Source organism: Stigmatopora argus, chromosome 11 (genome assembly GCF_051989625.1).
Source record: "Stigmatopora argus isolate UIUO_Sarg chromosome 11, RoL_Sarg_1.0, whole genome shotgun sequence".
Lineage (NCBI taxonomy): Eukaryota > Metazoa > Chordata > Actinopteri > Syngnathiformes > Syngnathidae > Stigmatopora > Stigmatopora argus.
In genome coordinates this window covers 2,070,936-2,085,863 of record NC_135397.1, presented here as the reverse complement: position 1 = coordinate 2,085,863, position 14,928 = coordinate 2,070,936, and the positions used below count along the sequence as shown (strand labels likewise).

Below are 14,928 nucleotides of genomic sequence, written 5' to 3'. Positions count from 1 at the left end.
TGGAATTGTGATTAAGGGAAAAACTGTCGTTATTTTTTCATGTATTTATATTTAATTATGAAAGGGGGAAACTGTAAGCATTGTATTTTTTAAAAAAATTGAATTTTATTTTATTTTTAGACTGAAAAAAATAAATAAAATACAAATAAATATTTTCTCTTTATCTGTGAATAATTTGTTTTGAGACAAAGTACATTATGGCAAATGTGTTTTTCTGTCAAATATTTTTATGGATTGCATTTTTTATTACATCAACAAACTAAAAAATAAATTTTAGTTTTTGTTAATAAAAAGGTTGTCATTTTTAAGAGCAGTAAATCTAAAACTTGAGATCATTAGCATGTGTTTACCCTATCATAAATTCTACATAAGCTTGAAATCCGATACATAATAATGTATTTACCTAGTTCAATCCAGTTATTAAACAACATGGCAAACACAAATCCAGTTTCAACGCTCTCCTTATTTGCACGACACTTGCACTAAACAGCGCTAAGCATTTGCAATGACCTGATACAAATATTCTCGGAAATTATACAATTAAAAAACAAACAAATTCAAGCTCCTCCCTGTTAGAGAGATCGCCTCGCGCAATCCCATGTGAAGGCAGCTTGCTCTAATTGGGAGCCGCCATGCTTCCAATGTTCACATTCCAAGAAAAAGCAGCGAGAAAAGCCGCTTGGATTACCGCAAAGCAAAGCATAGCAAAGCAAAGCAAGCATTGCTCTCATCACCCTCACTTTCTCTCCATTAAATAATTTATTTTCTCTGCATTTCAAGGAGAATGTAGTGTTACATCCTTTGCACCGTGTTTACCCAAATTGAAAGGCGTATCAAAATCATGACATTTACCACGCCGCTCCAGCAGAATCAACATTTTCTGGGAAGTTAATAAACACCCAAGGCATGTCATTTCTAAGCATCTCATCTTCCTCCATAAACCAATTCCTCTGCCCCCCCCCCCAAATGGATGTAAAACGATGAAAAGGCTCAAATTTGCGACTAAGGCGGAGCAAATTTTGCAATATACTGCACAATGCTCTGAAAGTCATGATACAACGCACCTCCTCTATACGCCATGTTCACGATAGGATATCTAAAAATGTCAAAAGCTCAACTTTCGGTTAACTTATTCACTCCTTGTGGTGATTTTGTCTGATTATTTTTAAGCGCTACAGAAAAATGTTTTTATTAGATCAATATGTGTACTCTATTTTCCATGTTTCTTAAAAGAATAATAATTGATAGCTATAAATGATCTACCAACTTTCAGAAAAGTTCTTAATACATGAGTCGATTAATTAATAGCAACTTAGTTAACGACTTTCTAACTGTAGACCTGTCAACTTATATGTTTTTCCCGTATTTTATAGGTTTTTTGATTATTCCAAGTTGTGTACGGCGTATAACAACTTTTGTACGGAATTTTTTAAAGTACGTTTTTTTGTAAAACTGATCTGGTTTTACCCATTTCGGCTCTAATCCGGATCGTGTCGGTCACTGGTAACGGACGAAAACATGATCGTCGACAGCTAATATTGTCAGGCATGATATGCGCCTTTTCACTATATAAATATAGCGTGTCAGCAAGCAATGTACCCAGACGGTCAAGCTGTCAGATTCATACAGCGACATCTACAGAATCTTGAATTTACTGCATACTGATTAGGCACCCCGTCCACTTTGGAGAAAAGTTTAGACATTTTAAGTGCGCCCTATGTGAGTAAATTTGTCCCGTCTTGCATTTCTACATTTTTATCGCTTATTAAGGGGAATTGCAATCATTAATAAGGGGAGCAATTAGCCTAGGTTGCCAGGTATGTAACTTAAAGCCTAACTAGGACATGGCCCGCGACCGAAAAGAAGTTTGACACAACAGAGCTGTTAGTAAACGTCAGGGTGACTTTTTTTTGTCCTGTGATCTCCCAGCAAGCAGGCCGTGGGGGTACCCCACCCCAACTTAACCATTACCAGTCACACTAACAAGGTCAAGCGCTACACAAAATGGATGGATCCATGTATAAAAGATGGCTTTACAGTCCTAAAATACATTCCTGGCAAACGCAGGTAGCTACCTTGGCCCCCATACATTCTACTTTTGGCACATGTTATCCATCTTTTGCATTCTATTTCCAGGTACAGCTTAGCAGACATTGCTGACTATGGATGTTCTTTCCACCCAAAAAAATGTGTGCACCTTTGCCAGTTTAAAATGAGCACCAGGTCGCATCACATGCACAACTTCACTCAGACATAACGGAAGAAAAAGCAGTCTAGGTACATCCTCGCAGATGCTACCTTAAATAATTCAAGGAAAGCATCAAAAGTAGTCAGGACTCTTTGTATAAACCATATAGCGCTACTTTTTCCTGTCCAGGACGGATTGCTGAGAAAAAAACACCTTTGGAAACGCACAATAAAATGCAACGCCAACTTGATGCGAGAAACTCAAAGAAAGAAAGCCATTCAAAAAGCTTTTACAAAGTGATAAGTAGACAGAACAGCAGTTTCTAATGGCTTCATCCTTTCATTTTCCCTTCCGATTATCCTCACCGGGGTCGTCGGGGTTGCGCTAGTCGATCCCGGCCGACACCCTGAAATGGTTGCCAGCCAATCGCAAGGTAAAACGAGAGAAACAACCATTCATGCTCACGCTAGGGACAATTTGGAGCGTCCAGTTAGCCTAGCATCCATGTTTTTGGGGACGGGAAGGTCAGGAACCACCAGGGATTGAACCCCATATCTCCGACCTGTGAGGCGGGCATGCACAGTGTGCTTAGACTTTAAACTTTGCACAAAAAAACTGAGAAAGCCTAAGTTACTGGGGGACACGAACTCTATTTGACAAGCTTACATGAGATAATGACCTCATCCCGCAAAAATAGGCTCTCACGCCACGGGAAACTCGAAAGACGAGGACACGTTCGCTTTCAAGATGGTAAAGAGAGAATAAAGAGGAATGAAAAGGAGGAAGAGTTCCAAAAAAAAAGGGAAAAGACACACTCCAAGATGGGCCCTGCTGTTGAGGACACAAGGGACATCCAGCGGGGGCCATCAGGCTCGGAAATGGCTAAAACCAGCAGGAGTTTTTTGCTTGTGCGGCGAGAACCCAGAATGGGAAAACATCTAAAGTGAAATAGACTTTTGGAAGAACTGCTGTTCCAAAAAGTTGATCATTTGATGAGAGGGGTGAAACAGTTCAAGAAAAATGAAATAATCTGCTGAATGTCTTGAAACATAAAATGCAAAGCTATCTGGATTGCAACATTCCGTACAAATTTGATTTTACACAGCCACTGCAGATTTGTACATTCAGGTAACATGGCAGTGGTAAAGTTTGTAGAATAAGAAACATAAATACATTCTTCAAAGGTCTTTCATTGCAGAACAATCCATTTTTGTCCAATAGCAGGCACTGCTGTCAAACTAAATTTAGGTCGTAACAGAAACCGGATTCACAGTGTATGAAACACCACGTAGTCTAAGTATGGTTTGATGAAAACCTAAAAGCGGGATACTTTTAACCCATAATCAGAGTTGTCTTCGGATATTGACAATAATCTTTGTTCACGGGGTTGTAAGCAAGACTCGGTAGGTAAAGTTGTCCTCTACAAAATCAGCGATTTATCCGATCAGGACTGATTTATTTACTTAAATATTGCCACGGCTTAACATTTTCTGAGCACAAAACGTGTCAGTGCAAACCAGTTGCAACAGCGTTTTAAGACAATGTACCAAAAACAATGCACTGAACGTACATATTGTAGAAAATTCCTCTTTAAAACGAAAAAGGGAAGAGACCCCAAGTGTTGTTGTTTTCCCCGGACCGTGCCCCAACCACGATCCCGAAATGTCACTTTTGTATCGTGTCGCCAACTCGTCGGCAAACAGCGATCGACGGAAAACGTGTAAGAAAGCCGTGCGCCGGCAAATGTCAGCCTCTCTCTCGCCGGACGAGTCAACACCTCCCGTGTTTGTGTTGAAGCTCCTGTTGTGTACGATGGGACGCTAGAGCTCGGCAAACACGGCAATCCCGATGGAGATTAATTGCTTAGAAGTGCAAACTCGCCGCCACCTCGTGACAATAACCCGCGTCTACTCCAGAGGAAATGGATTCATAAAAAGCCTACGCCACTTTGAACAGCCTTCTCGCAATTGCCGCCGACTTGGAAGCCAAGAACTGGCGGAGCTCTTTGCACTCTGGGTAATCAACTATCAGAGTGTTTTTCATGCTAGGCCTTTCTTCCTACCAGACTTGTTACCACCTAAGTAGTATTTATTAACACGAATCATGTTTGAGATGACTTCCCGGATGATCCGCTGCTGTTTTATAAAGGGATGTTTGGAAAACTGATGCGCTATGTTTTTCGAAGGATCATGACTAGCGTCAAGATGCTTTTGTTAGTTATGGACTGAGGGTAGACGTGGTCATCAAATTTAAATATGTCGGTCTAGATAAATTGACACTTTATGCTGCGTTTTGACGCGCGATCCATCATCTTGTGGGAGCTCAAGGCTATCATAAACCTTTAAACGGGCTGTCAATTACAATAAGAAAAAAATATGGAGATCAAAATGTGCAGAAAGACTTGGAGTTGTAAAATGAAAATTGTACTTGTATAGAGCCAAATTTTGACAAAAAACATCTTACCAAAACTCGCAAGTTGGGTTTTTGGTTTGTTTTTACAAGTCTAAGATGTGCAATATTTTAGAATCTGTGCAATATATCAGAATCTATGCAATGTATTAGAATTCTGTGCAATATTTTAGAATCCACCTAGCCGAGATGTGACTTTTTATACTTTTATACTACTATTTATGTTTTTTTACTGGGAAAACACACTTTGAAAAGCTTGGAGTAGCACCACCAATTTCGTTATACGCCTGTCTATGATGACAATAAAGGCTTTTGATTTAATTTGATTGATTTTTGAGTCAAATTTTCATTTTATGACTTCACTTCTTTTGGCATTTTTCTATAGAAAACCGTTATCTGTACTGGGAAGTCTATTCTTTGGCGGAATACGAGACTAACACAGACTTGGGTCGCAAATCTAGCTAAGAAAGGCTTTGCCGGCGCCCTGACAAATGTCCACTGATCTCCAGATTAACCCTTCGCATACACCAAGGAAATCGACCGGCGAAACGTACGCCACACCTCTGCCTCGGCATCACTTAGCCGATTAAGCTAGCGGCGAGCCTTTACGCGGATGAAACTAACCAAAGTGTAATTAACCGGGCGGACTAAAAAAAATCCCACTGCCCCCGTGCTCCCCTCTTTGTGCCTTCGCCGCGAGAAAAAGACATCAAAACACAAACAAATCCATTACGGAGATTTATGCCGCATTATTAAATTCTCGGGCACAGTAATAGTGAACGGGCAGCGTTCCATCACATTTAGAGCGCGGAGAGTAATGAGTTGTCATAAGAGCGAGAATCAGATGGCGGATTAAATTACCCATGCCCACATCTTTAAATGAACCATCTTTTCACCTTTTGTCTTGACAGATTGTGTGGAGAGTCAGGGGGAGGGGGAAACTAAGTTTGCAAAATTGCCTCGGACGGACAGAAGGGCCGAAAAAGGGATCGTGGCGTCCTTGACTTTACCTTGGCGGGGGGTGACGGGCAGGGTGTAAAGTGGACTCGCTGGGGCAGAACACTCAACAAATTACACCACGGCGGAGGAGTGAGCGTCTAACCGCACTAAGAGGCTTTCCATTGCCGCCTCAAATCTTAGCCATATTCATTTGGTTTTTGGTTTTATTGCCCTTTTTGGCATAAGGTGGAAATCTGCCACACGGATTTTGGAGTTTGTTCCTTCGCGATGGCACGACTGGATAAAAATTGTGTGCTCGCAGAGGTATTAAATCGTTTCAAGCTTGTCAATCTCCAGGTTTTTTTTTTTTATCACCTGGTGGTTAACTTACATAAAGCTACAGAGTGCTCCAAAAATCGCCTCCCACGTTGTAAAGCAGAAATAAACCGTGTAGCGGTAGTGGTGAAACACCTACAAGTTGCTCATTGATTGTTGAGGTGGTGCTATAGTTGTTGAGGTAATGCAAGGAACAGGTTTTATTTTGGGATTTTGGATTTTTTTTTAGCTTTAAAGATGTAGATTGGATAACTTTATTCATCCCGTATTCGGGAAATTTCATTGTGACAGTAGCAGAGGGTGATTAGACAGAACAACAAAGCAAAAGCACAAAGTACAAAGCAAATCAAAGTCAATGGGATCATTAAGAATCACCAAATCTAATCATTGGATTGGATAACTTTATTCATCCCGTATTCGGGAAATTTCGTTGTCACGAAATTTCCCGAATACGGGATGAATAAAGTTATCCAATCCAATGATTTGATTTGGTGATTCTTAATTAAGACAGAAAAGCAGAAAAAACAAAAAACGAGCAAGAGTGGACTTTAGAGGGAGTCCTCGGGTTATGATGATTCCTGGTTAAATAACGTTTGGACTTTACAACACTTGTGGACCATTGTTTCTGTTTTGCTAGTTTGCTAGCTACTGCATCGCGCTTATCTGTTTTTCGTACACAAAGTATTGTTGCCTTTTCACATTATGCCGCCAAAGAAGGAAGCTGGCTCTTTTAAGTTCAGCTAAAAAAACACAGCAATTACCAAAGAAACCAAGTGTAACATCATAGAAAGATTGAAAGCAGAGATATATTTCGATATTTCAGACCAAAGTTAAACTTTCACGTAAAAAACTCAAAAATGCAAGACCTTACATTGTCCACGGTCAAAGTCAAATATTTCGGTTTACTAATGTAAAAATAGAATAAAAGTCAAGAGACAGGTCTGGGTATATATAAAGTAGAAAGCTCTTTAAATATGGTTTTTCTTTTAAATTCTATTCAATTCAATATGTTCCTGAGGCAAGCAAAATCGATCTTTGAGGAAGAATCTTGTTGAAATGCGGAGCAAACCAAGAGAAAAGATTAGCTGCCCAAACAAATAAAAAAACTAGACAGAGGCAGGGAGAATGTAGCGTTAACACTGGGACGATATGACCATAAAATAATGAATTTGTTTTTTTGTTCAATACCGCCATGTCATTTTAACGAGCTGACAAAGTTAGCACATCAATCAATGCAACTTTGCTAGCTTTGGAGATAACGCGGCCGCTTCCTGTCGCGTGGATTCAGGGCGAAGAAAAATGTTGGATTCCCTGCAGTAATGCGTCAAAGCGCAACGCAACACAAGTTGTACACAAGTGTGATGTATTTTACTTCGGCCAGGTCGTTCATTTCCCCCCAGGTGTGTACCGCACATTTTACTCAGAAGTCCATCAATTATTCAAATAATGCGGGACTGTGACGGTAAACCACTTGGTCTTTTGCGTCAGCGGCTCTTCCGACGTATGTTAGTTATCTCTGCCAAAAGTGCAAGCGGCTGTTACCCAAGTTGACTTTGGGTCATTCACAGGATGGATAGACAAAAAGATCCAAAAAAATAGAGTATGAAAGCCTTTCAAAAAGTAAGTACGAAAAAAATGAGCCATGTTCTTTATATTCGATGGGAACTGCCTACGAGGTACTGTACTGGATTACAAAGAAATATGGTTTGTCACTTATCGGTTACAGTATTGTTACAGGTCAAAAAATATGGTTTTCGGTATCGGCCCAAGAAATCTTGACCCAAAAAATCGTACTATAAGTGGAAAAAAAAATCATGGACATGCCGTACTGATACTACATGAAATATATTATAGCGGACAAAAGGATTTCCAAGTTTGCATGGAGTATTCGAGAAGACAAACATACATGAGAGTGCAAATCCTCCCTATTTTCCTCATCAGTGCCCCTACTTAATTCGGCTGTCCACTCATATTTATTCTTCTCATCCATCGCGCCTGCCCTATGATCTCATCATCATCGGAGACCCTCCCCTCGCTCCGTACCGTGTGGGGGTCCCGACAACCAGGCGGCGAGCAAAAGAGCAGGGCCAAAGGTCAACGAAACCTACTTGTCAATCAATGTAACGCCATCTGCTAGCCTGTCCTGATTCTTTTACATGCATTCATCTTTGCAGAGCCTATCCCAGCTGACGACACCCTAGACTGGTCGCCAAAAGGCCGTAAAGTACACGGAGAGACAGATGACCATTCACATTTACGATCATATTGCCAACAGCGGGAATTGAGCAATTGGGGTTCATGTTGTTGCTGTGTGAATTCGTTTTTCGGCTATTTCCATTTGTGTTGTGGCTATTTACATTCGTGTTGCGGCTATTTCCATTTGTGTTGCGGCTATTTGCATTTATGTTGTGAGCAATTGGGTTTTGTGTTGTGACAATTAGGGTTCATGTGGTGACTATTTGCATTCAAATCTGTGACTATTTGCATTTGTTTTGCGGCTATTTGCATTCGGCCAATTTACGTTTGTGCTTAATGTTTGGAATCGGCATTGCTGTTGTGGTAATTTGCATTTGTGCATATATTTACTTCTCGCTAAGAATTTGTACTTTGCACTTCTCAGAAGTTGCGGATTCGATTCCCCACAGTGGTGACCTTGTTTGAATATCCTTGAGCAAGAAAACAAACCTCGCCTTGCTCTTGACGGGGTGTCGGAGCGATGCTGATTAAGTACATGGAGTGCCGTGAAGTGGAAAGGCCACTACACAACTACAAGTTCAATGACCAAAATGCTCGTTCTCCATCTCGTGAAATAAGTTGGCCATCTTGTTGGGGGCATTAGGGACAGCTAGGAATTAGCCTAATGACTTTTTCTTTCATTTTATGTCCCTCAATCGAGCTGAAATTGATTTCCATTCAAAACTTGGATGACACCAGCATTACTCGGCAAACTTAAATAGTAAAAGCAGGCGAACGGAGACACCGACTGCGAATAACGTGTGTGCGCGACAGGGGACTAAAAAGGACAAGCCGGTGCAGTGCCCCGACTTTGATGGTCCCCGGGAGGCCATTAAAAAGCCCTAATGATTCATTTAGCGGTGGAATTTTGAATGGCAAACAATATCGGGCCACTCGTCACGCGGCGGCGGCGGCGGCGGCGGCGGAGAGGCGCAACCTTGGCTTAAGCGCCATTCGATTCGAGCCGAGCAGACGGAGGAGCAAAAAAAGGCTAACGCATGTACGGCCTTCTGCGAAATAAAATGAAAGCTTAAGACATTTTCCACAAGATTCCATTCGATCATTTTGCATTTGTCAAGTTATCCGACTCATTGCTTCCCCCTAGCTACGCCTTGGCAGAAGACGCCACACACTGGTTTGTTTTTTGTCCTGCTAAAACATGAATATTATCCCCCGCCAGAAGCGGAATGAACACAATTCGCACCTTGCTTCTCTCTTAGCAATCCTTTCCATTTTTTTTCCATTTTCTGCCTTGATCTCTCTTGTCTTCTTCCGTTCCGCCCTCTTTTTTCTCCGTGGCATATCCCAATTTTTTTTCTATTTTCTTTCATCTCCGAATAGCGTTTTCCAATCATTTCTGGCGACTTCCTTCTTTCATTGCTGCTTTTTGCCTTCCCGTTCCCGCTCCCAACCTTTCTGACTTCATGTTTATGAAAAGATCTTGGCTCTCCACTTGCCTCTTTTTCTTAGCGTGCCCTCTCCTCCCCTCTCCATTTTCTCCCTTGAATTTTGTTCCAGCTTTTACTCTCCAATTCCTATCCTTCACGTCTATTCCTTTTTTACTCCAATGTGTTCTTTTTAATTCTATTTTTCCCTTCAATAAAAGCGAACTAGGGGGAAAAAGGTGTTCAAGATCCTCAGGGTTCTGAGGACATAGTCAAAATTCAGATTTTTGGTTCAATTCAAAGTTCTGTTATGTTAAAGTCAGACTTTTCCATTCATTTCTAGCGACTTTACACCTTTTTTAAAAGTCAGAATTCTGCGTTAAAAGGGCTGCAAGTCCAAAAAAATCTGTCTTGAATATCCAAATTGTGACCTTAATGTCAGAAACCCTTTTTTTCCTTCAATTTTTCAATTTTCCTAATCCTCTTCTGTCCCCTTCCCCTTTTTGTCCTCCCTTTTTTCACTCACATTTGTTAGTTAAATTGGATCCCTTCCAGTTGCCCTTCCTCCCAAATGTCCTTTCCTCCCTTTTCTCCATTTCGCAGCTATGACTTCACCTTCCAACTTTTCTCCCTCTTTCTTTGGCCTTCGCTCGTCCCTTCCTCAAAGTCACCCGGCAACGTCAACTCTCGAAACAGGCGCCGTTCGTTACATAAGCCGGAAATCCGCAGGCCTACCTTCTTGCACCGCTTGGAAGGGGTTGTTGGGCTCGATGAGTTTGACCGAGTGGGTGATCTTCTCGCTTTGCAGCAGATCATCGTTCAGACTCAGGTCCGAGATGGCCAGTTGGAAAATTTCGTCATCCCTCACTGCGTTCTCCTCAAATATGGCACCTGGACAGGAGAATCGGAATTAGTACAGTTTTCAGTATGCAACAGTGAGGTATAATGATTGTCAATGGAGCAGCCAAACCAATTCAATTCGTTTAGTTTTCCCCGCAGTTGGCTAGGGAAGGCTCCGGCACCCCCACCAACCTAAAGCGGTACAAAATCTAGTACTTTTTTACCACTTAGCTATTATATTACACAATTTTTGTCAGTGATCTGCGACAAGAGGTGGTTTATGACTTCTTTATGAAGAAAGTTGAGTAAGAATTACCATCAAAAATTCTTTCCGCAAGGGTGTCAGACTCGGGTTGGTTCGCGGGCCGCTTTAACGTCAACTTGATTTCATGTGGGCCGGACCATTTTAGATATAATATTTAGATTTTTTTTAATAAATGGATTAAAAGAACTGGATTAAAAGCCCTGAACATTCCGTTTTTATAGATCTAAAACATTGTTTATTTGAGCTTTTTTTTTAGATATTTTTAGATTTTACAAACTGATTTTTGAACTAAAAACAGAAAAAAATGGATTAAAAAATTACAATTATTGATTTAAAAGGGGGGAAATCAGGAAATTTAACATACATCTATACTCTTCATTTTAATTTGATCCTAAAACAGAAAGTCGGCACTCATGATTTACTTTCCCGGGCCACACAAAATGATGCCGTGGGCCAGATTTGGCCCCCGGGCCGCCACTTTGACACATGTGAAATAAGGAAACATTTCAAGGATTTTTTTTCTGATTAGATATGGCTCGGTATCTGAAAAACATCGAAGTTTGATTCAAAACACACGAATCGTAACGACAGATGCAACCGAAAACACAACCTAAAAAGTTCGTGCAACGTGAGCGTCGCCGTGACGTCATCAGCAAGCGCCTCCGAACAGTTTGCGCAACCTGAGAGGATTGCGTAGTTACCCCTAGAAACCGGGGCCCCCGCATTTCCCCCCCTCGGCCCCGCTCCGGCGAGCTCCCCGTTTCAGATGGGAGTCGCGTCAGGACCACGGACAGCGACGCAGGCGGTCAAATAATGGCGCGTCCGGCGTAGCCCTCTGGCCTGTCCGTTTCCAGACGAGGCGTTTATCAAAGCGGGGCGCTTTTCCGGAAAGGAGAAGTATATTTGGTGCCCGCTGACGTGCGTCAGCCAATACCACTTGGACGGAGTCCCGGTAATGCACTAAAGCTGATGACGGAGCACCTGCTGCTGGCCCAGACTGTTGCAGCAAAATGGGGGGTTGGTGGGGGAGAAAAGTCAGAAGCACGACTGCATGCTTGCTCCCTGCACGGCGGCCATGTTTGAGGGTGATTTAGCACTGCCACATCAAAAACATAACTCTTTCACTGCCGTAGACATTTCAACTGTAAAGGCTGGCATTGAGGGATCATGTTTCACTCTTGTGAAGTTTCTACTTCCAAATAAATACATTTGAAATACCTGTTGTTGTTTTTTCCTATTTCGATCCACTATTTAACAAATGAAAGTGGCAGGATTTCATTATTTTGATTTTTTTTTAACTCTTTCACAGGCTTTCACTGTAGTAGACATCCAATGCATTTCAATGGTAAAAGCTGCCATTGAGTGATCATGCTTCGCTGTCATTGATGGCGCTAAATGTCCAATTCAGTTTGAAAGGGAGGGCTGGCAGCGATCAAATGATCCCCAGTCAAACTGAATTGGACGTCTGTCGCCTTCTATGGCGGCCAATTGGCTCATATTTAAAAATAATTGATTGAAAATTCATGAGAAGAATTCCCGTTCAAAATGAATTGGACGTCTATTGCCACCAATGTCATCTATTGGGTTCAAAGCAACATGTTTCTGTACCCATTTTTTTACCCTAAGCTCACAATTCCATCCTCCTGACTCTCACTGCCTGCCATTGGCACTTCCAGACCTCAAATCCATTTCAACTGTAAAGGCTGGCACGGAGCGATCCCGTCTCACTGCCATTCAAAGTGGATCGGACGTCCGTCACCGCCCATGGCAGTCAGTGAGTTAAGCAGAGGACACCTTGTGATGAGAGGGCAGTTTTGCTGTCGTTGAGGGGGTGCCGGGACCGCTATGCGGCGCACAAAGAGCCCCTCTATGCGTTTGGCATGGCTAAAAAGTCCACTGACGTCCTTCCTCGCCGCACTTTATTGACACGACAGTCACGTCCCGCTGGAAGTTGAAGCTCGCCGGCATCGAGACAGGAGCGACGCCTCATCCAGACCCCCCCACCCCCCATTCCCTTCCCCTCCCCTCCCCACGCAAAACAGTTGCTTCTTGTTCCGAACGCGCATTGGAGACGCGAGCGGCGCACGTCTGCGTCAAAAACGTTTTGCGCGTGACCCATTCGAGGAAGGGAAGCAACTTTGGGACCGGCAACGCAACATCGCCCAACGTCGCCAGCAACCCCCACCCCCCCCTCCATCACCACCTGGGCGCTTACCGATGTGTATGATGGAGTCCCCATTGGCCGAGTTGCATTGCAATATCCACAAGGAGAGGCAGACCACCAGCAGCTCCATGGCGGCGCGCAGGAGCACCAATAGCTCATCCACAAATTCAACCCCCGCCCTCCACCACCCAAAAAAAAAACAACCAAAAAAAAAAAGGGAGGATGAAGCTCTACTGCGCCGCGGTCTTTTATAGTCCAAGTGGTCCAAGAGGACGGAGCGACCCTCCGCCACCCCCCAATCCGCCACCAAATCAGAAGGGTGGGGGGCAGGAGAAAAAAAACCACGGCGAGACGTCCAGAGCCGCTAGGAGTAGCCGGAGAAATGAAGAGTTCCGCGGGAAGGCAGCTCCGGAGAAGAAGGGGAGGGGGTCGGATCGGACATGCATAGGAGTCCCGGCGAGAGAGAGGAAAAAGAGAGAGAGAGAGAGAGAGACTGAGAGAGAGAGATGGGGAGGGGGGGGCACACTCGGCGCTCCAATCCTCCTCCAGCAGCCAGTTGAGGAGGAGATGAAGATGCAGGAGGATGAGGAGGACCGCACGCGTACGCTTTCCAAATTATTATTGAGGTGTGGAAAAGAGTGGGGGGCTTGGCGGCGGTCTCCTGGGTAGAAAAATCACGTGACCACTGCGCGAGTGCAGCTCGCTGGTCCCGATGAGCGCGCTAGAAAAAGACTGGAAGGAGATGGCGAAAGACGCACAAGATGCTGATGAGGAGGAGGAGGAGGAGGAGGATGAGGAGGAACGAGGGAGGGGGGGCGCGAAGGTGGGATGCCGCGCCGTGACCAGACGCGCGTCGCGTGACAGATGCCCGCGGACGCCGTGAGGAAGGAGGACGAACGCCCGCCTGGACTCTTTTACTTTTGGAGAAGTTGGAGCAGCAGGAAAGAAGAAGAAAAAAGACGCGGAGGCGAGTATCGATGCCGCGTGGACCGGGAGGGAGCATCTATTCCAAGACCACCAAAATGGCATCAAGGTAGTATATGTCTAATATTCATGCATAAAGTATGTAGTGTTCGGATTTAGTATAATTGAGATGGACTCATTATCTGCCATGTGACGTTTGTTTGAACTGGGAGGACTGGCTAAGGACCCTCCCAGTCGCAATGGATTGGACATGCAGCGCAATGAGTTAAAAAAAAAATAAGAATGCCGAGACATCCATTCCATTGTGACTGGGAGGGGCTGACCAAAGAGTTCATGTTCACCTCACCATTTACTTTTGTCTTTTTTGTCTTGAATATTTTAGCGCCGACTGGAAGAAGATGCAAGCGACGCGTGGAAAGAAGAACACGCGTGACCTTACAATTAAAGGATATTTCTCGTGTGATCGACCAGAACGGGAATATCTCTTAATTGTGAGGTTAAGCGAGTTAAACCCGCGGAAAGAGGGGAGGATGAAGAAGCCGCTGGGAAAGAAAAGAAGCACCTGTGGAAGGAAGGCGGTCGTCGCTTTCTACTCTTCCCCCTCATTACAACTGTATCCAGTTCATGCTTTCATTTACTGTCAATTTAATGACAGGAATTGCTTTAATTTTGCATCTGCTAGTGATGCCCTGCAGTAAAGTTGATCAAAATAAATCTTACACTGCCCCTACTGGCCGTTGTTGGGTATTTAGCAGCTTGTTTGTTGCTTACAAAAATAGACCGGTATATCAAAAGGTGAGTGAAGGAGCTATTTTTGAGCACTGGCTTTGAAAGTAACTCGAAAATTTAAATTTAAAAAAACATTTTCCTGCAGCACTCGTGTGTGTGTGAACACTCAAATGTATTTTTCCTTGTATTTCGTTTCATGAGCAATGATGCCTCTCGAAAGGCAGAGGAAAGAAAAGTGAGAATAAATGACATTCTACACGCACTAGTGGAAGAATGTGCATGTTTCTTTGTAGTAGACGAGATGGACCTGCAGATTTGCTTTTGCTTTGCTTTGACAGGTGATCACAATTCATGCCATACAGGAGCGGCTAATATTGCTTTCACTGATGTATGAAGCAATATGTTCCTGTGACATGATGCTCGACAGGAAGGCAAGTTTTTGTAGAAAGGTTTTGCATAGGAATGATGAAAATGGTGACCTGGCGACTAGTCCTGGACTGGCTTCCATTTTATA

At 43.3% G+C, this 14,928-nt stretch overlaps 1 protein-coding gene and 1 long non-coding RNA gene across 3 annotated transcripts in view; one reads left to right on the top strand and one right to left on the bottom strand.

Annotated features, from left to right (window-relative positions):
* grid1a (glutamate receptor, ionotropic, delta 1a) overlaps positions 1 to 13,489 on the bottom strand; it is a 213,864-nt gene extending 200,375 nt beyond the window's left edge. For both annotated transcript variants that reach the window (XM_077613223.1, XM_077613224.1), the window contains exons 1-2: positions 12,813 to 13,489; positions 10,228 to 10,383 (exon numbers count right to left, since the gene is read on the bottom strand). In XM_077613223.1, coding sequence (XP_077469349.1) covers positions 10,228 to 10,383; positions 12,813 to 12,891 — 235 coding nt within the window. In that variant the 5' untranslated portion in view covers positions 12,892 to 13,489. The remainder of the gene's footprint in view (positions 1 to 10,227; positions 10,384 to 12,812) is intronic.
* A 104-nt stretch (positions 13,490 to 13,593) lies between these two features.
* LOC144084866 (uncharacterized) lies at positions 13,594 to 14,676 on the top strand. The gene is made up of 2 exons (XR_013303937.1): positions 13,594 to 13,794; positions 14,068 to 14,676. It is a non-coding gene; the product is annotated as an uncharacterized LOC144084866 (long non-coding RNA).
* The last annotated feature ends 252 nt before the right edge of the window (positions 14,677 to 14,928 follow it).